The sequence below is a fragment of the Gallus gallus genome, chromosome 1, assembly GCF_016699485.2.
Source record: "Gallus gallus isolate bGalGal1 chromosome 1, bGalGal1.mat.broiler.GRCg7b, whole genome shotgun sequence".
Classification (NCBI taxonomy): Eukaryota; Metazoa; Chordata; class Aves; order Galliformes; family Phasianidae; genus Gallus; species Gallus gallus.
This window is the reverse complement of record NC_052532.1, coordinates 130,504,641-130,528,513: the sequence shown is the minus strand read 5'-3', so window position 1 is coordinate 130,528,513 and position 23,873 is coordinate 130,504,641. Positions and strand designations below refer to the sequence as shown.

Genomic DNA, 23,873 nt, shown 5'->3' with positions numbered 1-23,873 from the left:
AGTTCATTCACATGCAACGCTAGCTCTGAACGCCCAGAAGAGGCTATTTCTTATATCTGCATTACTCCTTCATGCATCCAGCCAACACTGCCAAATTTCAGTCTGCTGACATTCATTTTGCTAATCCTACACACATTTCAGTGGCATAAGGGGATTATAATGTCCATATTCAAGGAGCTTTCAAAATACTCCTGCTCACTTACAAGGCCAGTAGCTCCTTCCTGTCTCCAGCTCTGCTCCCAGCTCAGCCAGAATAAGTTATACCTACGGACTTCTGTTTTGATAATGAAGATACTGCTAAGAAAACTTTGGATGCAGTAGAAAATGTGGACGCAACCGTCTATGCTGATCACGAGTACATATTAACATAGACCAAATGATTTAACCCGTGTAGAAATATGAAAGAATGAGTGAACCCCTTGAGATGAAAACTAGAAATATCTCCAGTGATTCCCAAACAAGTATTGTGCTTATGCAAAAATTCTGCACAGCAGGTGTATAACCATTACAGGCATAAGTATTTGCATGCACACGAAGCCACCATGTCTCTGTCTTGACCTAAATAAACACCAACAATTGCTTAAAACCAACCAACCAAAGAAAAAATCCAATAAGAAAAAAAAAAAAAACCCAAAACCCACACATATTCCTTGGATATCTAATCAATACGAAGTGCTTAACTGAATATCCCGAGTAGTTTAAGAACTCAGAAAGACAATAAAATAAATTCATGGCTGTTCCATATTCATCTATTACCCACTCATGCAGCAATTGAACAGTTTAACAGTTAAAGGACTCAAAACTTGTCAGAGTGCATCTATCGGCTGTATAGTACACAGAATAACATCTCACAGTAATATCACACTGGAATTTGTGGCACCCACCATGTAAGAAATACCACCTGTTACTTGCTGTATACATAGAAATTCCCCTCTTACGATTCCATTCTGATATTTTCAATTCCAAAATGCATTGGATTCAAGAATAAAAAATATACTTCTGTAAAAATTCTGAACTAGTAAGGAATCCTTGCTAACACAGGTGAATCTAGTTACAAAATTTGCTCCAGAAACATGCAGAATCACAGAATGGCTTGGGTTGGAAGCGACCTCAAGGATCATGAATCTCCAACCCCCCTGCCACCAACCTCCATATCTAATACTAGACCAGGCTGCCCAGGGCCCCATCCAACCTGGCCTTGAACACCTCCAGGGACGGGGCATACACAACCTCTCTGGGCAGCCTGTGCCAGCACCTCACCATTCTCTTGGTAAGAACCAAACATCTAAGGACCCCTTTGATAGCTCCTCTTCATAGCAATATAGAAAAATATTCAGATATCTGAAAATGTATGGCTCTCAGAGTAAAGATTACTGAATTCATTTTAATAATGTAACCTTACTGATAAAATGTTCCCTGGTAAATCCTCCTCACTTGCCCCACTGTATCATCATTTAGACAAATTACGTTTGCAATCTGTACTAAATTCAGTGAGCTTTTTGCTCTTTACACAGCATCTGGTGAATTCCTAAAATAGTAAAGAACACAATAACTCTAATGTAAGAGAATCCTGTGTTTCTATAATTTACCATTGCCAGTTGGAGAACAATTACATAAAAACACTTTTCACAAGACCAGTTGATCACTTGTTACCATTCTGTATTAAAAATAAAACAAAAAGGTGAAGCTTTCCAACTCTTTTACATGCTAAAGCATGAAGATTTTACATGAGCAGCCCATTCGTTATGACTAAGATGTGTACCTGCACAGAGTACACAACTACAAATCACACAGGCTTCTACAGAAATCCTGCATGAACCTGCAGAGCACCGTGAGGCCAATACAAGACAAGGAGATGAGCTGACCAGAACACCAAGCTCATCACAGAGACTGTGATGTCCTTGGGTTGAAGTTGCCAAAGAAATGCTACATTTTCTCAAAAATAATTTAAGCAGTTTAGTATCTGATAGTTTAGGACAGCAAAAGTGTCTATATTCCTTACATAGACACTTTTAGACTGTCTATATAGTCAGACAATAACCGAAGCTGTTTTTCCCATCTGTTCCCATCTCTCCTGCTACAACTTCAGCAGCACAGCAAGGAAGTGGCTGCACTCAGGATGGGCTCTCATTCTCCCTTCCTCAGCGGATGACTCCTTGAGCTTGCTCTGCCACTACAAGCAAGTGCAGTGCAAGGTGGTTGAGAGGAGGAGCTGTTTTTAGCCGTCAGGTAAGACTAACCACCAGACTAATCACTTGCACTTTGGCTAAAATACACTGTGGACTTCGTGGCACAGTCTAAAAGCAAAGTGTACATTGAATTTAACACAATCACAGAATGTATTTGAGTCCATTTCTAGAAACTTTGATATTCATAAAATATATCAATACTTTTAGTAACATTCCTGTGAAACAATACCCTTAAATATTGGCAAACCATAAACGTAAAGGTAATCAACTCCAACCTTTGATCCGTAGAGATACTGGGGCTGAGCATTGGGCTGCTTATCTCTCTGGAACTCCTGAGAAAATGGTAGCACGGTCCGAACAAATCTACAATAATAAAACAAAGACATAATTATTAACACTTCAGTTATTAGGCGTGTGTCTAATGCACCTTATCCTGTACACTACTGTTGTCTATGTACAACATCAAATCCAGACCAGTAGCCTTTCAGACCTGAGGATGGGGAAGCACAGAGCCTGCAGCACCCAAACACCTGAGCACAACACAAAACTCAGTGGCCAAACCAGTGGTTTGAATGTTTCATCATACTTGACTGATGTTCTAATATGTACGTAGCAACACAAACCATGCCTAACAGTGTTACCACTGTACATTGCAGAAGGGGAAAAGAACTACAAGGATATGGAATTCCGCAACAGATGTGAACAAACAGTCCACTCTGAACCGAGGGCTCCAAGAGCCTATGAATCTGCAAGTCTGAATCCTCTCAGAGGACTCAGAGGCTGCACCTTAAGTACTGTGTCCAGTTTTGGGCCCCTCACTGTAAGAAAGACATCGAGGCCCTGGAGTGTGTTCAGAGGAGGGCAACAAAGCTGGTGAGGGGTCTGGAGCACAGACCTTATGAGGAGCAGCTGAAGGAGCTGGGATTGTTCAGTCTGGAGAAGAGGAGGCTCAGGGGAGACCTTATTGCTCTTTATAACTACCTGAAGGGAGGTTGTAGTGAGCTGGGGGTCAGGCTCTTCTCTCGTGTGACCAGTGATAGGACGAGAGGGAATGGCTTCAAGCTGCGCCAGGGGAGGTTCAGGCTGGATGTTAGGAAATACTACTTCTCTGAAAGGGTGGTCAGGCACTGGAATGGGCTGCCCAGAGAGGTGGTGGAGTCACCGACCCTGGAGGTATTCAAGGAACGTTTGGACGTTGTGTTGAAGGACATGGTTTAGTGAGAACTGTTGGTGATGGGTGGATGGTTGGACAGGGTGATCCCGTGGGTCTTTTCCAACTTTGGTGATTCTATGATTCTCTCCTATCAGCCCTCTGACAGTGCCATGTAACCATGCAACGCACATTTTACAGCAGCATGGTTTTAGTGGAGGAAGAAGTTAGTCAAGATCTACTACAACTCTAATTCTGCTTTAAATTTAAATGAAGCAAAATGAGGGGCTGGGTGGGGGTGCTTGTGGGTTAGCCATTTCTAGGTAAATGGCACAAAGTTGCACAGGCATAGGGAAGCTGAAAATGAGTCATTTAAGAATTGCACATCAAGTGTTTGCACCCAGTCAAGCTGTTCCAGCTGATAGTGTCCAAAACAAATCGCATTTAGGAAAAGGTTTCAGAAAGGGAAGTTTGCAGCATGTTATAACATTGAAAAATAATACTGTACCTGGATGAGTTTTTATTTTAAATATGTATGAATTGAATTAACACACAAAATAAATTATTCATTAATCATTTCCCCTTGTAAATATGTAGGTATTCTATTTATGACAATTTTGTAGCTGAAAACAGGAACAGCTACCTAAACAAAATCTGTTCCACCCAAACACGTACAAATTGAAGCATTCTGTTTAAAATTATTTCTACTACATTTTATTTCAGAGTAATCTGAATTATTCTTCTGAGAACATATAACTTCAAATAAACCTAACTTGAATTAGATATTAGGAGGAAATTCTTTACTCAGAGGGCAGTGAGGCGCTGGCACAGCTGCCCAGAGAAGCTGTGGTGCCCCATCCCTGGAGGCGCTCCAGGCCAGGTTGGATGGGGCCCTGGGCAGCCTGAGCTGGTGGGGGGGCAGCCCTGCCCATGGCAGGCGTTGGGCCTGGGTGGGTTTTGAGGTCCCTTCAACCTAAGCCATTCCATGATTTTTTCCCACAACACTAAAAGATATACACAGAAACCATTACAGCTCAGCATCACTTGCACTCTTCAATCTTGGTCAGTAAGCAAATATGTTCTCTTTCTGACATGCTGCAGGTTGCCTTCCTCCTGCTCCTCTTCCAAGAAACGGAAGTATCGCTTTCAAGGACTGAGGAATCAACTCTCTGAATACCAACAATAAAGCGAGGCAGATTTTACTTTCCCTCCAGCGCTGCTGGCTGCAGGTTTTGGCACATTACAGGATAATCAGTTCTTTTCATTTTTAATCACTGCTGATGATCTCAGTAATTTATCCATTTTAATCAACACAGGTTGTAAGCGGCCAAAGTAGATTAAGTGGATGAAAAGCCTGCTGGCTTAACAGAGCTTTGCAGCGGTGATTGCTAAAGGATGACACGAGCCCTAAAGTAAGTATTTTCAGGGTCAAATCATTTTATGTCAGTGCTTCTGTGATACCTCCCAGGAAGGAGTTCATAGTGAGCACTTTACAACCAACTGCCATCATCTATTTAAGAATGTAAGGAGAAATCTGGAAAGGACCACTGTGGTTAATGACCCCATTTCCTCGCTACTGCAGGCACCAGATCAGGCAACCTCATTCATAAACTTTCTGAGCTTCACCTCACAGTAATCCCTTCCCTCCCTCCTCATGAAGCGTCCTTCTGGACTTCCCTGTCTAATGGATAGGGATCTTTTCAACCTCCAGCCTGCCCAGCCTACCAGGTCAAAGCACAGTCCCTACATCTCTTCTCTTCAGGAATGCTAGATCCAATGCACCCTTCCTGAACACGAATATCAAGCACACCTGCCTTCATGTTATATGGCACAATGCATCTTAAAAGCATTTGCATGACAATGCTATTGAATCTTGATCCCTTCTCCAAGCTGCTGAGAAAAGCAAAGCATGCTACGGGAGCAGCACAGAGATGAACTGATTGCTTTGACTTGATCAAAACTGCAGCTACTACTACTTCAGCTCTGCCACAGGGACAAGCTCCTGTTTCTATGGGCTCTGAAGATTTAAGACCACACTGCACACAATCACCACTACACAACCCAGTTAATTTGGGTTTTCTGCAGCTTACCCATCACTGCAGTATCTAAGCATGCTGCATTGTGCTGCTGCATGAAGTGCCAAGTGCCATTCAAAAACAAGACTGGACCAACTGGGAAGATAAAAGCTACAGGAGTGCACAGAGCATTTCTAAGTCATCCACACCCTCTGCTGTTTTAGAACACAGGGTTTTTTACAGCTATATTTCCAGTTGCTTAGAAATTGTGTGTATTGCAGGGTGGGGGGTTGTTATGAAGGAGAGTGAGAAGATGAACTGGTTGACACCTGAGGATGGTGCTACTGGAGACAAAGCAAACAAAATGGGGGGCATATTTAGCTAGAAAATGAGGCTTTAGACCTTGGATTGGTACAAAGATGCTATGTTTTAATCTTTTCAAACAGCAAATGCCTGAATATCACAAAGGAAATATCAACATTCTTTCAAAATTCAGTGGTCCTGGGTTTGGTGTGATTAAAATAATAGTTGGACTTAGCTCAAAAAGAAAGTGATCAAGAATTTCTGTTCCAAAATCAGGATCACATTAAAATCCTTCAGCAGCTCAGAGACTCATTATAGGCTTATGTGAGATTCCCCACAGAATTCAGGATTTGTATGTGTTGAGAGGAGATGGGACTCCAGCACTGATGGCTGTCTTGGGAAGCTTGTATTGGTGTTTCAAGGAAATACTGAAACCCTTAATCCCAATAAGCATCCAGATTGTCTTACACCTGTCTCACTTTCTTAACCCTGAACACAAAACACAGTATCAGCTCAGAAATAAGGCAGAAAACGTGGCAGAAAAAGGAACGCTAGCAGCAATACTTGGAAAGGAACAAGTAAGAAAAATCCATAAGTTGCCCTTGAGCCCTCTGAATCCTCTGGATGGCCCATTCATCCTAGTTCCACAAATACAGAGGGATGAAAAAACCACAGGTATGGGCTATGAAAAAATCTCATGGTGCAGAAAGCCCTTTTGCTTGGAAAAGCAGGGGGATAACTAGGGGGGCAAACATGAAGAGAGCTCTTAAAAGAAGTCCCAGGCAACACAGAAAAGGTAAGTGAGAAATGGTTGCTCACGATCACTCTCAGTGTAAGAACTGGCCAGAACAGCTTCAGAACAAACTGGAGAGAGATGCCTTTTCCTACGGCATACAGCTTCTCTGTGAACCCCTCACTACAGTATCTCGTGAACGTGAAATAGCTTTAAAAAAGGACTGGATAAAGCAATGGGGGAGAAACAGTCTGCGAAGGGTCAGAAACACACTAACATTCAGCAAAGCAGCGACTGCAATAATTCAATTCCTAGCTCTTTTGATAGCAGCTTCATTGTTTCATCTCAGTACATTATGACATATAAAAATATTCCTAAATCCCAAATAATTAAAGATGCCACACGTTTCAGTACTTCTGCACGAGTAACGGCAGTCTCTGAATAAAACCCACAGGCTTTGTAAACATTTCAACTCTTACAAACGTTTGAAATCGCCAAGTTCATGCACTGTTAGGAAAAAAAGCTTCAAAAACAACAACAAAAAAAGATGCTGGGCACAAATTAAACTGATCAACACACTAACTTTAAAGGAACAACCCTCATACCTCAGCTCCACTTGAGTTAACAGAAGGCAAGGCAGAGGTACTACACATTGCCTGGGACCTCTGCCTCCAGCTCCCCACCCCAAGCAATATCTCCATCTCTACTTTCCACCATACTCATTTCCATTTCTTCCAGCCCTTCACTGTTCCATTGCTTCCCCTGTTTACACACACTTTCATTACCTGTCAAGAGTTAAACTGACAGCTCACGCAGAGCTCATGGCAGTGTATCCATATACTCGTTGTACACAATTATTTGTGCTAAGTTAAATACACAGATAACTCATCAATCTAAAGCTCATGCAAGGCAGTACCAGAAATAATGACCATGCTTGAGAACTACAGAAGGGCTGGAAATTACCTGTTCCTCCACCAGCAAAAACACCAACAGGCACATCATTGTGTGCCTGCCATTAATTCTCATCACGCTCCCGTTTTCACCTGAAACCAGAGCTACTTCGTGATGAAAACAGATCTGCCCAAGATCTGCCTCCTTTAAGCATTTCTTAAATTAATTATCCTGAATTAACTACCCAACCAGCCTGAGGATCAGCCTAACTCAATTTGTGTGCAGTTTTTAAATAGGCAAGCAGCTGTCCTATTGGTACTATGATCTTTATAGCCAAAATGAACAGAGAATAACTAATTCTAGATGCTAGTGAACATCTTTTATTAAAGCTGACACGTGAAACATTACCCTCTCATCAAGATTTTCTTTTAATATTATGCTTATGTGATCCTTAACACACTACACCAAACATTCCAATACTGATCTCCAGACCCATCAACATGCACAGTTCAACACTGCTGTGCAAACAGATTTGCGTAACAAAAGCTTCTTGGCAAAAACTTAAACACAACATTCCCTTTTTTTTTTTTCCCAGACAGAATCTTGGCTCTAAACCACCACAAAACCATCAAGAACATGTCAGACAGAGAAAGCACTCCAAGGAGAGTGACAGATCAGAACAGGCTTCTCCTCCTGCCATAGCTAAATATTCAGTACTGCTTTACTGACTCCTCACAGCGCTTTAATTGGGTTCTGCTTAAAAGCCACAGGCAACACAAATCCTTAAGAACAGCACACAATCGGGAAGCCCAAGTGCTGTGCCTTTCACTCATTCAAACTCTGAATCCTATCGTTTCCTTCCTATTTCCACTACTCACTCTCCTTCAAGGCTGCAACAGCAGGAAGGAAGGACACCTGGAACAAAGCTCTAACACTACAGATACATGCTGTTCTTCTGCTACCATAAGCTGAGTGAAACAAGAAGAGCTCACCATCAGAGAAGATAAACTTTTAAAAGTAGCACTAACCAGCTGAGAAAAAGAAATAAGAAGCAATACAATTCACAGCTTCTCTGAATGACCTAGGATGAGTTTCCTCTGCTCAAAAAGACACACGCTTCAAGGTAAGACTTCCCTGGCTAATGAAGGCTCAGTAAGACACAACTATTGGACATGAAATAGCCACAAGTTCCAGAAACAAGGAACTGCAAAGGCAGTTCACAAGTTCAGAAACATGGATCAGCAGCAAGGCAGATAAAACCATATTCAGCGAACACGGAACTCTTCCCTTTTTCTTCTTATCAACATGGAAACAAGGAATATAGTTTTACTTTCGTCATCGCACAGTTGAGGATCCTGTTTACCAAATGTCTTTCTGACATGCACGTAGCAGTATTTTTGGACACACTTTATTTTCAGCATATCATAGCTAAGTCATAAAATGTCATAAAATGTAACCTCAGCAACCAAATTCTATTTCTACTGTGGACTAATAACAGTCTTTCATACATTTGACAGTAAAATGACTCATTTTACCTTATTTCAAGAAAAGCACTAGCAGAGAAAAATACACTAAATGAATGGAGATGGAATTTGTTAGCATTTGCTGTGAGAGAAGTTGCAGGAGAGAGAGAGGACTGCTGCCAACAAAAGGCTACCATGCCAACCTGTTAGTGGATCCATTGTAGCAGTAGTTTGGAAGGAAATCGTAATTGAGTTCCCAAAATACATGAAGAGTGATTCGTCCGTAAGGCGCTGAGACATTGTGATTGGCTTCCCTGAACATGGCATCAAAGCTGTCCAAGGTCATGTATCTGCTCAGAAGTTTGTGAGTCATTTTGTTTATTTCTATCAAGCCATCCAGCTCCTACAAAAAATAAATCAAGAGGAAAGAAAACAAGCAGTACATTTAACAAAGTAGAGAACCTCAACAAAGTACATAAATAACCTTAATTAAATAGGAGACTATCAGTGAAAAATGGACAGCTGACTCCTCTCCAGTCTCTTACCTTAATGACAAAGCTGGAAGGAATCTGTGTTCCCAAGACTGCTCTATGTCTGTATCCCACCAAACCTGCTGAGACGCTGAGGGTATGACCTGTCTGCACTGCTGGCAGGTGTCTCAAACACAGATATGGGACAACTAAGCTAAAGTTAGAATTCTAACACTTAAATGGAGTCAGAAGCAGGTCAAGAAACAGCTTCTGCATTTCCTACATTACAAGCAACCACAAAGTTACTTCTTCTTGGCAGAGCAACTGGTGACCAAACTTTTGTAGTAGCGCTGCTAGGGATAATACTAGATTTATCATAAATCCTTCTTGTGGTTTAGTCAGGTAAAGAGCTTACTAACAGGCAACAAAAGATGAGCCATTTACAAATGGAGTGAAAGTACCTACAAAATCACTAGCTGTGGACTACACATATGGGCACTGCCTTTCATAATGTTTCTTCTCTTGAGAAGACATTTCCAAGTATCTGGCACTTTCTTTTAAATAAATGACAATTGAAACAATCCATCTTTGACACCAGACACCGAAACACCAGTATTTATGGAACAGAGCACTGAACACATTAATGACCAGACTTGGTCTAGCAATTGCAAGGCAAGTTACAGCATTGCCTCTAAACAGTATGTACCAAGAAAAAAAAAACGAAAAAAGAAATTAAAAACAGAAAACACAACCTCTCATTCCAAAAACCACCAACGAGCATTGCTTATAGTTGTACAATGACATACGAAGGAATATCCCGTGGAGACTGGGCTTCATTTGGCTGTACAGTCACGTTCCCATATAGTGCTATCTGATTCAATTGCTCCACTTTTCAAAGGATTTTCAACCTTGTGAGTGACAGTTAACTTAAGAAGACAAAAAGAATCACTATGATGGCTACAGCAGCACTGAGTCCAATCTGAGAGCAGAGATAGCTTGATCTTTTAACTGCCTTCATTTAACTTATTTAGCTTCAAAAACAGCAGAAATTGTTTACAAGTTAAGCTATTATAGTACCAGTTTCTCACAGAGGAAACTAAGCAGTTTGCAGCAGAAATGATTCTATGTAAAACCAAGAGAAGATGGCAACGGGGGGATGGATGGCAACTTAGCCCTGCCAATTTCTACCTCAAAGAAGAGTAAGAACCTATGACTGAAGAATCATCAATGGTTTCTGTTCACTTAGCCAGTAAGAAAACTACATTTAAGTAATTCAAATGTTATAACACTGTGCACCAAGAAGTCATTACTCCTGCCCATCTCATGGCCTTGGAATTTTATTTACCCCCAGTTACGGATGACATGAAATCAGGTGAGTTAACTGCATGTCAAAAACATGCAGGTGAAAAAACAAACACATTACAAAAAGATTGACGGTAAACTTTCTTGCACAACTTACTATTTTATTCATTCCAGCAGAACAGAATACAGCTTACAGCTGGCATTTCTGACTGAATATTAACTTGTCAAATTCATGCTGTCTGGCAATAAAAATTGCTCACTAACATTTTCATCAGGAAACTAACTCAAAAAGACACTTCGGTATTGCACAGATGCTCTCCTTCCACATGCCAGACCTCACCCCTTCACAAAAAAAGTTTACACTGATTTTGTCATGCTACAAAAAACAAGCTGGCTGGCTAAACAAACTCCTTTAGATTCTACCGGGTACAGCACTGTTTTGTTGGTCTGCGGTTTATGTGTAAGCACACACAGAAGTGTGTGACTTAAGTTATGAGAATGTTTACTCTCCTTGCCTGCTCATAGCTCCTAGAATATGCCTTCTCTACAGGTGCTCTTTACACTTACAGCTCCTGAGGAGCTCAGCTTCTTCAGCTTCTTCCCCTTCCTCCAGGAGTGACTGTGCAGTTAATCATTGAGAGAATACCTAGAGGGCTTCCAGCCAAACTTGAAATTCCAACACATGCTTTTAATGGGAAAAATAAAATAAAAAAAAAAAAAAAAAGAAAGAAAGAAAGAAAGAAAAAAGGTGGAACACTCACCACAATGGAAGTCAAATCCTCACTTTCAAATCGACCAATTGCCAGCTCCATTGATCTGTACATAGCTGCTGAAATTCGCTGAGTGATCAATCGGTTCAGGTCTATTGACCTACCAAGCAGCTGAGGAAAAAATGCCCTTAAGCTCTGAACTGAATGTTAAAACATAAGACAAGCTGTACAAGGACTACAAGGACTACAAGGTTCCACATATTAACAGACATTTAATCAGTGAATTTGCATTCCAAACACACAGAAATAAAGTATATGGATAACATTTACAAATCCATGAATAAATGAGGTGCTACATTTTACATCTAATTTTTCATGAAAAGAAGTAATATCACATGCAGTATTTATATCTAGGTATATCTATCACCATTTAATGCCTCCATTACACTGTGACAACAACACATTAGGAAAAAAAATGGTAAAAGATGTTATTAGTAAGACAACGTTAATACACACAACATTTCTCCTATTTGGCTTGCATTTGCTTAACTGCAAGTAAAATGGGATCTTTCAAGGTTTTAGTTAGTTTATTCCTTCTACAGACAAAAAAAGCTTATCTCAAATGTCACTTCTGCCACTTACAGAAGCAGAACAGAAAGTACAGAAATAGTTTTGCATATCTACAGAAATCAACACCCCTGGAAAATTGCCCAGCAATGCAAATAAAAGAGCATGAGTTAACTCACTTGGACATGTCTTTGCTTCAGCAGCGTCTCATAGCGGTTGGACTGCAGCAACTGAATGGTTGCTCCCTGATTCTTACATTCTGAACGCAAACGTTTATCCAAAAGCAGGCTATCAAGAAAAGAAAGCAAAGAGGAAAGTATAGCAAACAGCAAACCCAAGCATGAGTAAAAGTTCTTGCTACTGAAATATCTACCTGCCAGCCATTGCCTTGTAGTATGCAAATATTTGGTCTGCCAGCTTGTAGACAAATTGGTCAAAACACAGGTTTACCTTAGGAGAAAGGAAAAAAAGTGCATTTATGGCTACTTAGTATTAAAAAAGAGGAACGTATCCAAGATTTTCCACCACTTAGCAAATATAACTAGAAGAGTTAACGTTTCTAAAGTCCCTTGCAGAAGAGAAGATGACATTCAGCCTTTAGCATTAATGCAAAGGGTTTTGTAAAGATCTACGCATTTCCTTGCAACGCATCAGCAAATCAGTCATCCATCTTCTGTCTTCTCAACTTGTTCCTCATCTCCACCTGTTATGAATCTCTTGCAATAGGTCTCATCATTTAATTTAGTTTCCACACTAACGTACAGACTACTTTTCTCCTATAGGTAAGGTTGCTTTACCTCTGCCTCAATCTCATCGTAGAGGAACTGCTTCTTAAATTTAGTAAGCGCATAATGAGCACTGTCATTATAAAGGTCCAAAGAATACAGAACATACCTGAATGAAAAAAAGAAACAAACAAAAATGTTACATGTCTGTAGAGATATGGCTCTTCAAAATGGTTCAGTCAACATACTTTAAGACTGCGAATATTGTGATCTACATGTGTGTCACGTAAACAAGATTTTTTTGTTCTTGGACTTTATATAAAGATTCATACTTGCTCATTTAAGAAAGTCTTTGGTTAGTTTAATAATTTTTACTGATAAGTTTGCAGTCTGAAACTTGCTTTCCAGATACGGTTTTTCATCAGGTGAAACCAGGCTTGTTCTTAGTACCCCGGATTATATTGAGTAGGTAATCAATTATGTTGATTATATTGAGTTATTAAGAAGGTCTACTGCAAAATAAGCCTAGGAGGAGAACTCATCCAGGGAACAACATATTTAGCTGCTGCAATTACATTTACATTAAATACTTCATATTTTATTCACTTTGAAAAAAAATCTGTGAGTTGTGGAAGTAAGCAAAGAGAAGAGGAAAACTGTATGACGGTTTAGAATACCTTCTCAGTGACAGCTTGCTAAAATCAATTAAAGCAGTAACATTATAATAAAGAGCGGCAATCATCAAGAATAATCATTCAGTGGAAGAGCACAAGTAGGTCTTACTCCATCATTGATGCCTCTTTGGTCTCCAAAATATGGTCTGTCAGAATCCAAGGCATTGACATCTCAATGGGAAACTGGATTCTTCTTCCCATGGTCAGCTCTAAGAAGAATTCCCTGAACCACAGCTGGGACAGATCACAGCATTGCTGCAGGGTTTCTTTTGGGATAAATAAGGCAGAATTACACTTCTTACAGAAGTACATCAAGAACAATACAACTGCGATTCTGATGATGCAAGGTGAAACAAATAAAAGCAGGCACTGAGTCATACACAAGCCAAATGTGTAAACTCAATTCAAAATGCAGAGCCCGTGACTTTTTGAAATAGTTCTGAACTCCATGTCGGCCCCCAAAGAGGTGCCTTCTTATAGAAAATACTGTGGGAGTGGACCAGACTACCAGTTAAATGGAAAAATTCTGCACACCACTATGGGGGGCTTCTAATTTAACTTTTCATTTAGGGTCTGCTCCTCAGCTGTGCACTGAACTTGGGAAGTAGCTGGTGAAGGAGACAACACAGTACTGGGACCGTTAGCACTACCAATCCCTCTGGAGAACTGAATCACTCCACACATCTCTGCTCATCAGACGGGCTGGAAGTGACATATAGACACATGAAGAAGGGATTAAAACAAAAAGTTTCTAAGGCCACTGTCAGGGACACAGATATACATTTTCCCACCTCTCCAGTAAACACTCAGCACAAGCCTTCATTTGTAGAAGGCTTGAGAGCCAAAACAAAAAATAACTTTTTTACATTAAAATCTTCCCAAACTGGACGTGTTGCTCACAAGCAGCATTATAACAGAAATGAACAGGCTCCCCCTTCTTTGAGGGTAAAGGAGTCCAGTAACAAAACAAAAATGAAAGACAACACAGCATGGTGATGACAAAGACTAAATACATTCAATGTCAGTAGGTGAATTCTTTAGGACAGCATGTTTCCGATTACAATTAACTGAATAGTAAAAGTGGTGAAATGACATCAAATTTACCACAACAGAGAATCCATTTCCTCTGTACTTGAAAAAAAAAAAAAAAGAAAAAAATAAAAAAACACCCCAAAACACAAAACGACTTCCTTTTTAAAATTTCAATGCACAAAGAATTATCTGCCCTTTGTTTGCATGAAAACATTAAAAAAAAATAATGAGGAACAATATGAAATTTGACCCATTATAAATGAATGCGTAACAAGTCAAAATAAACCTACCACAATAGTGAATATCACATCTCAGAAAACGTTTGGACAGACCAAGGTTTTTGATCATTAAAACAACAGTAAGTTGGCTTAGGCAATCGGAAACATTTCCCAGGTTGTGTTAGAGGTGTTAGGACATGCTAAGCTGGACACTGATCATCTCCATATCTTACCACTGAAATTTATCAAATGAGTGTAGAAGAATGACTCGCGATGGAATTTTTCTATGTCCAATATGGTGGGTCCCTCAAGGCTACTTCTCAAGGTTTTCTTGGAACCACTTTTGTCAGCAATGAGGGACTCTAACATAGTTCTCACCATGTAAAGCTGTATCATTAAAGGAAACAATTGTGGTGGAAGGGGGGAAAAAAGGAAAATACACACGGCACATTAGTTGAGCAACACTGAGAATTACTATCAGTAAGCGACTGCTCCACTTCAAAATGAAAACTGGCACTGTGTGGGCAAAAGCCTTCGAGCAAGAGAAGCAGAAGGAGTGCTAAGCCTACCCAGTAGTACAATGCCTACCCATGCCAAGGGGCCTCCACCGACTCTGAGCAGCAGACCATTTGCAGTGGAACAGTTCACATCACCACAAGAGTAGAAGTAATAAGTAACGTCTTACCACCAAAGTTTAACAGAGGCGGATAGATGTAGGACTGCCTCAGAAACTTGTGTGTCATTTGCAATAGCTTTTCCAGTCCCAGAGCTTTGAGCTGCTTCAACAGCTCAGCAGAGTTTAAGGACTCTGTCATAGTGCGAACCATGTAGAGCTAAAAACCAACAGACAGGGGCAGGCAGGGGAGAGAGAATCCGTTAATAAAAACACACAGGTAAATTAGGAAGGGGAAACAGAAGCAGAGGAACTGTGTTAGTTTGTTAAAAATGAAAAGCAGCATAGTAAGCATGCAAAGGAAAATAATACACTTCTAAAACAGAAAGGTTTCATCCTTCAGAATAATCGTTGCCACCCGGTGCTCCCTGAGGCGAATGGAAAAATCACCATTCACCTCAGCAGATGTGGAGCCAGGCCCTCAGCCATTGGCTTCTCAGAGTATTTCACAAAGATTTCCAAGCATGTCCAATTCGTAAACAGCCATTTTAGAACTGTAGGAGATTGAGAGAGAAGTACCTAGAGTAGATAGGTTTGACCTCCCCCTCAGCAGAGAAAAAACAAGTGTGCCACCCCATGAGTAGAAATGACAACAGAACCATGTGCTCTATCGAGCCTGTAGCTGCCACTGAAACAAAGCTCTCAGACACACCAAGCACAGAGAAACACTGATGGATATATATATATATTTTAAGTTGATTATATTTCCCTCAGAAAATTAGAAATCAAAACAAAATCTTCATTAGAATCATCTTAGTAAAACTTACGCAATCTTTTATTACCCAAGACTGTTATCCACATGGGTTCTCTTCCCCACTGATGTATGTAAAAATATTTGATTTACAAACCACGGTGGCCTTCAATTTTTCACCCCAAGTGCTCAGTACCTCATTTTCTCAGTTGGGCTATAAATACCCAGGCCATACACTCTCCGGACAAATTTACAAGTAAAATAAAACAGGAAATTACACAGAGAAAACAAAACCAATGTCTAGGTATGGGATTTTGATGACTGCCACAGAAAATGCACTTGAAATACCGCTAATAGTAGCACAATATTATACAGATTTTAGAGAGCAGTTTCTTTATTCATTACTGAACAAGATGAGGGATTCTGTCAAGATTCAAATACTTCCCCATACTTTATATTTGAATTCTAAATATAATTTAAAACTATAATTTAAAACAATGTAATTTATGAGACTTAACTAAAAGAAAAAATCTACCAGCCACATCAGAGAGAATCTAAAATGGAAACAGTTAAGAAATAATCAAATCATTCCAAAATACTACATTAAAATATCAGGAGCTCAAGGAGAAAATATTTCTTTGAAGTGAGTCAAATTACAGAGATGGAACACTAGGAAAATCACACATCTGAATAGAAAGTGACAGCCACCCAGAGAGATGATTTGGTTAAGTATACGTCATTCTGTAAATATAAATCTAATCAAAGTAGATTTTGAACATTCCAAAAGAAAACTGCACTTTAAAGTAGTTCAGACAGAGAGAAAATATGACGTGCAATAATCACTGACAAGTATCACAAGCATTAGACGGGAAAATACCTGAGTACTGGAGGGTCCCACTGCACGCCTTGGGACTTTGATATCAAAGCCACTTTTGGGGTCTTTTTCTCCCCTGAGAGCTGGGTCATTGAATGGTTCATGACCTGCTTCCCAGTCACAGACCGTCTTTCTGATGGCCTGCAAAACACTGAACAGAATTCACACTGCTTCAGACTTGTACACATTCAAGTGCGCAGAAACTCTGCAACGAACAGTGCTCTCGAGCTTAGGGTAACTCAGAGGAACCAAAAACAACTTTGCCAACAACTTCAAGAAGGCCAGATCCATGTAATAATAATTCTACTGTTCCCTCAAAAAGGATAGTCCAATGCTCTTCTCCTTTGTCAGAAGGAAGTTGACCTCTAAAACTGGTTCAAAACCCAACTGTCAAGATCCTTAGTGAGTGCATCAAGCCATTCTGTACTCATGCACCATGAAATACAGGCAAGTTAATCAAATAAAACCACACTAAAACATGACAATTTGAGCTTGAATTGAAAAGGAAGAAAATAATTCCTGTTTCCTGCAGAACTCCTGAATTCATCTAGATTTTATACAAATGTTATACTTTAACTAAACTGGGACTAAACAACTGATAAAGAAGTTAAACTTAAAATCAAACAACTAGGGACACAAAAATAAAGTAAAAAGTCATAGCAATTAGTGTGGAACAGAGCCTTTGGAAGAGAAGTGGAAGACTAATAAGGTAGAAGCAGCAAAAGTGAAGAAACAAGGCAAGATGCCAAGAGGGCAGAGAAAAGACAACGGGATGTAAATATCAGACACAAGGAAACACGTGAATCATAAGAAAGGTGGACAGCAACAATTTTCTTCAAAATAAAAATACTAGTCTTTCTTTAAATATTACAGTACTTATCTTTCCTTAGGATAGAAATAAACTACAGGCAATCCTGTAAGAAGAAATCCTGAGATAGTGCTAAGAAGCTCAAGATGACCTGGACTCCTACCTTAGCCATACTGGCAGTCATTCACTCTGACTCCCAACATACAATCAGCCAACTCTGAATACCATACAGACTACAAAGGGAGCATGGATTCAAGAGGCAAAATTCATCCACTGTGCAACCTGCATCAAATTTAATAAGCGTTGGAGAAAAGAATACAGGGAGAGATGAAAAGAAGAACGTTACCTCTGAATGACATTTTTCTTCTTTTTTATTGCTTGTCTTAATGGCTCTCTCAGCGTGACCTGGGCAAAGTCCTGAAGAGCTGCATAAATGGTATGGCGAATGGCATGATTGAAAACACTTTCCATTCTTCCCATCAGCACCTGAAGACCTTTGATCATGGCAATCACCTGGAAAAAAAAATAGTTTTTTTAAATTTTGTTTGTATATTTGTTCAAAAAGTCATTTTTTTTTTCAATATAGGAAAGGAAAGAAGAGGAATTAACAAGTACAAAAAGGCAAAGGAGAAAGTCACTCTGAAGAGGCTATTCTTCCTGTACCCCTTCTGTGTTTTGAATGAAGGAAAACATACACTTTCAGAATCAACACAGGCACAAAGAATGCTTTCAGAGAAAGTTCTCCCTTTTGTATGGAATTAATCTTTGGAAAATCCCTATCTAAAAAGAAAAGGGAAAATTTCTTACCTCAACCAGAGCAAACTTCTCCTCACTAGTATAATTGTATCTTGTTGCTCTTTCATACTCTTCCGCGTTGTCAGGACAATCTTTATTAGAGTATTTGTCAGTTGGGTGTACCAGCTTCCATGAATACTGCAGTTCATGAAGTGGAATAGGGAGAAGAAAGATGGAAATAAAAAAGGCCTGATAAACAAAGCATATCTGAACACAAATAATATGCTTATAAAATACTCTGATGTTTTCAAGAACATCTGAAAAATATTTGGTGCTATTCTCAAAACCTGCATAAATTCTGAAACAGAACACAATGTATGTAACAAGGTTAACGGATACTGAGTGAATTCAGAAAACAGATCAATAAGTGAGATACTCCGTGCCAGAAGAAAATCTCAGTGGGAGGGCAGAAGAACTTACATGACAAGCACTTAAGGGAATCCATACAAATCAGGAAGACAAAGAAAAGCACAGACCTAAAATTGGCAGTAGTAAGAGCTAAAACAAACAAACAAACAAACAAAAAACTACAAAAAAAACCAACAAAACAACTGCTGTGTTTTTTTCTGGAACTGGGAATACAGAGACAGAGGTAAAAATGAGAGATTTCTACAGAGGTATAACAAAGCAGGATCAAATCTGTCTTCTCTCGTACAATATACCACCTGTTTCAACCCCTTCTAGGTTGTGCTTTGCTGTAGGTAAGACATACAGCTTTTATCTAAGTAAGAGTCTGGAATATATGAAGCATTCCCACAGTCTCCTCTTCAGTTTCTGCATTAAGCAGTTTCTGATTGAAAAAAACCTACAAATGGCTACTTTTCTAACTAGTATATGTTTTTAAAGTAAGTTATTAAGATACAAACCACTTTGCAGGTTATTTCCTCTCCCTCATCTCTTCTCAAATTTTATATTACCTGCATTTACCAACTACAAGTCTTCCTTACATCTTCTCCCATTGGCTAATGGAAGCCCTTCCACCTTTTCTGTGTGTACAGTTAAGACCTCCCACACTTCAGTTTAATAACTGACAACATCTAACCGTAGCCAACTGAACGTGCTGACTTCCTATGCGACTGCATGTTGGTAAGCATATTTTTAACAGTGTTATTTTAAATGACATACATGGAAAAATAAATGAAGTCTTAGTCTTAAATGTAGTGTATGAGAAGGCACATGCTACTGGATATTCAAAGCAGTAATATTACTCCTAGACTTGGAGAGCTGAGGTGCTGCTTTCCTCTGGGAACAATCTGAAGCAGAAGGAGAAAAGGAGTGCAGGAAAAGCAAAGAGAATTAAGGGAACAGTACATAACATGCATTTTTTTTGTTCTGTTAAAGCAAAGCCTGTCCAACCTCATTTTCATCTGTTTTCCTTCCTCAGAAAACATACCACTTCCATGACATGTGCACTCCACTGGGAGAGAAGCTGCAAGCCTTGGAGAGAAAGATCAAAGAGCTTCCGATACTCTGCATCTGTTTTTTGAGCTTCCTGCCGGCCAGAACCAGTCACCACCTACAATGTTTTTAAACAAACAAACAAACAAAAATTAAAACACCCTGTGTACAGCATTTACAGTCACATTTATCAGTATTTTTTTAAGCATTAAACAGCATCACTTATCAAGATTTGGGTACAATAGATCAGTATCAGTTTTTCTTCTAAAGAATTATCTCATTACATTTCACAGACTTTGATCAAGAGATAGAAACCACCAGGACTCTGTAAAATCAAAATATCCAGGTCAAAAGAAGGGCAACAAGGCTGGTGAAGGGCTTGGAGAACATGCCCCACAAGGAGAGACTGAAGGAACTGGGGCTGTTTAGTCTGGGGAGGAGAAGGTTGAGGGGAGACCTTATTGCTCTCTTCCAATACCTGAAAGGTACTTACAGCAGAGCGGGGTTGGTCTCTTCTCACTGCTGAAAGGTGACAGGAGAAGGGGAAATGGCCTCAAGTTGCACCAGGGTAAGTTTAGGTTGGATATCAGGAAACACTTCTTTACATAAAGGGTTGTTAAGCACTGGAATAGGCTCCCCAGGGAGGTGGTTGAGTCACCATCCCTGGATGTGTTTAAAAACCATTTGGATGTGGTGCTCAGGGGCATGATTTAGCAGAGGGTTGTTAGAGTCAGGGTAGTAGGGTTAGGTTGTGGTTCGACTTGATGATCTTTGAGGTCTTTTCCAACCTGAGTGATTCTATGATTCTATCATTGCAGCCAAACTCAAGACACTGATTATATATTACACACGCATGTGCACTTGATTTTCGTTTTCAACTCATCTCTTAAACTGCAGCTTCACTCAAAGCATTATGAGCACACATTTGGAGTAAAGGTTAGACAACCTATTCCCAAAGAGACATGCTGAAAAGTCCTGGGCTATGTAGATAAACAGAAGACGTCTGCAGTTTGTCTGATGTATCAGAGTTTAAGATTTAAAATTTAAATAGCATTAATATCATGCACAGAATAGGTACTAGCCTTGCAGCCACCTTTTCTTGAGTCAGGTCTCTGAGCTCTATCCTTTACCCAGCCTGACACTTGCCTACATTTTAGATGTTTGACAATAACCGCTAGCCAGTGATGTACAATCTACGCAAATAGCTCTAATCCCCCACACCTCACTGTTGCTGTAGCGAGCCAGTTCTGATATGAAACGCATATGGTCTTCTCTGATTTGGATCATCTGCTCACATATATTGTACTGGGGACTGCTGCTGGAAGACGTGCACGTCCATCTGTTGCAGAAGACAAAAAAATCTTTAATCAGTCGATGCAATAAAGAGTACAGCTGATACTAAAAATGAAAGAACAAAAATGCGTGACTTCTTTTTTTCCTTAAATCCTCCTTCTCATCCATGCGAGGACTTTCCTCTCCTCTTTCACTTTGCTGCTGCTGTGAAATAGAAACTGCCATCTCTCTCAAAAGCACACACTTAGGGACAGGACCAAAAAGGACTGAAAGCCAGGGGAGAGGGACAAGTATGGGTCATAAGATGTTTAGCTACTTTCAGCTTGTTTTTCTTCATTCATGTTTAACTAAGAAGAGCTTATAGTACGCTCCAAATATAAAAATAGTTATTATTAAACGCTATTAACATGTTATCAAGAGAGACACAAAATACATGCTACCAAATATTGTGTTAAACAGCCTCATACTTTTAGCAGCTCAGTAGGCTCGCTACTATTGATTTCCTCTTAGCAATTACATGCAAGTTACATATTTTTTTTCTGCAGGAATTAAAATGCAAAGCACTACATTCTAAGCTCACATAACTGCATGGAGGGAAGGTCTCAGAGGAGCACAGGAACATTAACTAAAATAAAGCAATAACCATAAACCATGGAACAATTTGTATAAAACAGCTGCATTTTCCAGCTGTTTTGCTGCGTCGTACTCCTACCAAAACAAAAAGAGGGACACAAGCTAAGTTTCTGCTCCATGTACAATATACACATGCACTACTGCTCACCTTGCTTAGTACAATCCTTCATTTCTTTTAAAGAAAGTTTCATATTTAAAGGAAAAAATAAAAATTACATTAGTGTAAGATAAGTTTTACATCCTCCAACCCAGGTGAAAAGCAATGCCACCGATGCAAGAAATAGCTCAGCAGCACAGAAAGATTTTTAATAACCTGTCCTTTCCATTGTATTTACCACGTGAAGTACATTAATAGTGAAATACCCACACCAAAAAACGGACCAAGGTGAAATCCTATTAAAGTAATTACCACAGATTATCAGGTGACTATGAAATTATACCTTATGGGTCTGAACTTCCCCAGCCCATATACTCCCTTCTCTGTATCCCTGTCCTACCTACCTCGATTTGTTTTCCTCATAATGGGCACTTGTCTTGATGTATCTTGCAAGTTCAATCTGCATATCACCAAAGAGCGGGACAACCTGCAGCTGCTGTACACGGGGAATAAATCAAGATTAGATAAATGATGAAACAGGCATCTTAGTGAAAGGAAACTGCTATTTACCCAGTGACAGTCCAAAGCGATCTTTGTTTTATTTGATTATATTAATCTGGGTGTTTATTTAAAATGCAGAGGGAATTGCCCTCTACATTACATATTAGGAAATGCTCCTCTTAACCAACCTTAAAGAATTTGTCAATCTTGGCTAAATTTATCCTCTTTTTTGCATCCAGCTTGTAGATGTTACTGACACTTCCATCCATCAGGTACAATCCAAAGCCCATAACCTGGCAAAAGAAAAAAAAACAAACAAACCTCTCTGCAAAAGGACTTCAGGGGTAAAAACATGCTGAAAATAGTTGTCATGAGACAAACATTCAGTATTTACTCCATACCTCTTCTTTCACTGCAAGACACACGGTAAGTAATATCAACCAACTTCACATTGCCTGGCACTCTTATTAAATGTACTTATACCAACTGAATTTTTCTGCTTACTAACCTTAATTTTTAAGTTACTTGTTTCCTCAAAGCTTTGAAATTCAGCATCACCTCCAGAGGCCTTTTACATAAATTTGCCTATCTAGAGCTAAAATTTCTTAGTTCCTTTCTGTTGTGGTTATACTTCATAGAAACACCGTTCCACAGAATTAGTTTCCTAACAAGGCTGCAGTTCAGTTAGAATAACTTCAATTTATGAAGAACAAAAATGGATTAGAAGTTTTCTTAACAAATTTAGTGTTTAAAATAAAAGAGAAAAAAAAAAGAAAGAAAGACAAAGACACTGGAGAATTAAAAAGAAAGGGCAACATTAGAGTTACTTGGCTCTGGCTAAAGGAAGCAAAAATCCAACAGGAATGCAAACATCATTCTTCTGCTTCAACCTTTCTTCAAGTTTGTACTGAAAAGAAACTTACTTTCAAAAGCATGTGTTTCTCGCTGGGCGTTAGATACATTTTGTTTTCATAGTAGTCCACACACAGATTCACAATATCTGCAAGCAGTTCTTCATAGCCAACGATTACCTCCAACTGCTGCTGTAATGACTGACAAAAAAAAGAAGGACATAAGTCAAGAAGTTACCGTCCCACAGGATCAGCAGCCAGTACCAAACTGAAAGGGTTTTCTTTTAAAGGTTTTATGCAGCATTCAGTATTTTGGAAAAGGACAATTAAAGCTTACCTGTGTTATCTTGTTGTGGTTAGCAAGGAACATGGAGAGATTCTGGGACTCTTGAATGGACTGAGGATCCGCCATTTTCCGTAGGAACTGAGCAGCTCTTTGCAAATAGAAGAAAACAACAACCATATTTCCCTTCAGTGGCACTGCTTGTGAGCAAACTCATCCCCTCTCAACAGAAACACACTCGTCTCTGTATCTACTAGGTAGTCAGCAGAACCCTAAGACATCAGCAAACCTGTAACTGTCAGTACAGTCAGTACAATGGCAACACTGTTTGTCACTTGTATGAGGTTGTTGACCTTAGCTATCTCCCATCTCCTGAATCAAGCAGAAAGAGAATTTGACACGTAAGGCCAGTGCTTTCTTGCCACAGCTTCAGAAAAACATGTTAGCCAAAGCTACCCTTTTATTGACAACCTCTTAAGAGCAATGCTGAAATATCATAAGAGCAACTTTGAGTTACAAGCATCAAAACCGGAT

At 39.6% G+C, this 23,873-nt stretch overlaps 1 protein-coding gene across 5 annotated transcripts in view; it reads right to left on the bottom strand.

The window, feature by feature from the left end:
* CYFIP1 (cytoplasmic FMR1 interacting protein 1) overlaps positions 1–23,873 on the bottom strand; it is a 63,707-nt gene that overhangs the window by 23,197 nt on the left and 16,637 nt on the right. For 3 of the 5 annotated variants that reach the window (XM_015277764.4, XM_003640523.6, XM_046906214.1), the window contains exons 7-23: positions 23,394–23,490; positions 23,129–23,257; positions 22,394–22,498; positions 22,109–22,200; positions 20,903–21,020; positions 19,677–19,799; positions 18,296–18,421; positions 17,835–18,001; positions 16,684–16,831; positions 14,676–14,829; positions 13,302–13,458; positions 12,591–12,687; positions 12,167–12,243; positions 11,973–12,081; positions 11,278–11,397; positions 8,948–9,147; positions 2,465–2,552 (exon numbers count right to left, since the gene is read on the bottom strand). In XM_015277764.4, coding sequence (XP_015133250.2) covers positions 2,465–2,552; positions 8,948–9,147; positions 11,278–11,397; positions 11,973–12,081; positions 12,167–12,243; positions 12,591–12,687; positions 13,302–13,458; positions 14,676–14,829; positions 16,684–16,831; positions 17,835–18,001; positions 18,296–18,421; positions 19,677–19,799; positions 20,903–21,020; positions 22,109–22,200; positions 22,394–22,498; positions 23,129–23,257; positions 23,394–23,490 — 2,107 coding nt within the window. Of the gene's footprint in view, positions 1–2,464; positions 2,553–8,947; positions 9,148–11,277; positions 11,398–11,972; positions 12,082–12,166; positions 12,244–12,590; positions 12,688–13,301; positions 13,459–14,675; positions 14,830–15,127; positions 15,276–16,683; positions 16,832–17,834; positions 18,002–18,295; positions 18,422–19,676; positions 19,800–20,902; positions 21,021–22,108; positions 22,201–22,393; positions 22,499–23,128; positions 23,258–23,393; positions 23,491–23,873 lie in introns of all 5 variants that reach the window. The other 2 variants (XM_004938458.5, XM_046906215.1) reach the window with 1 other exon arrangement.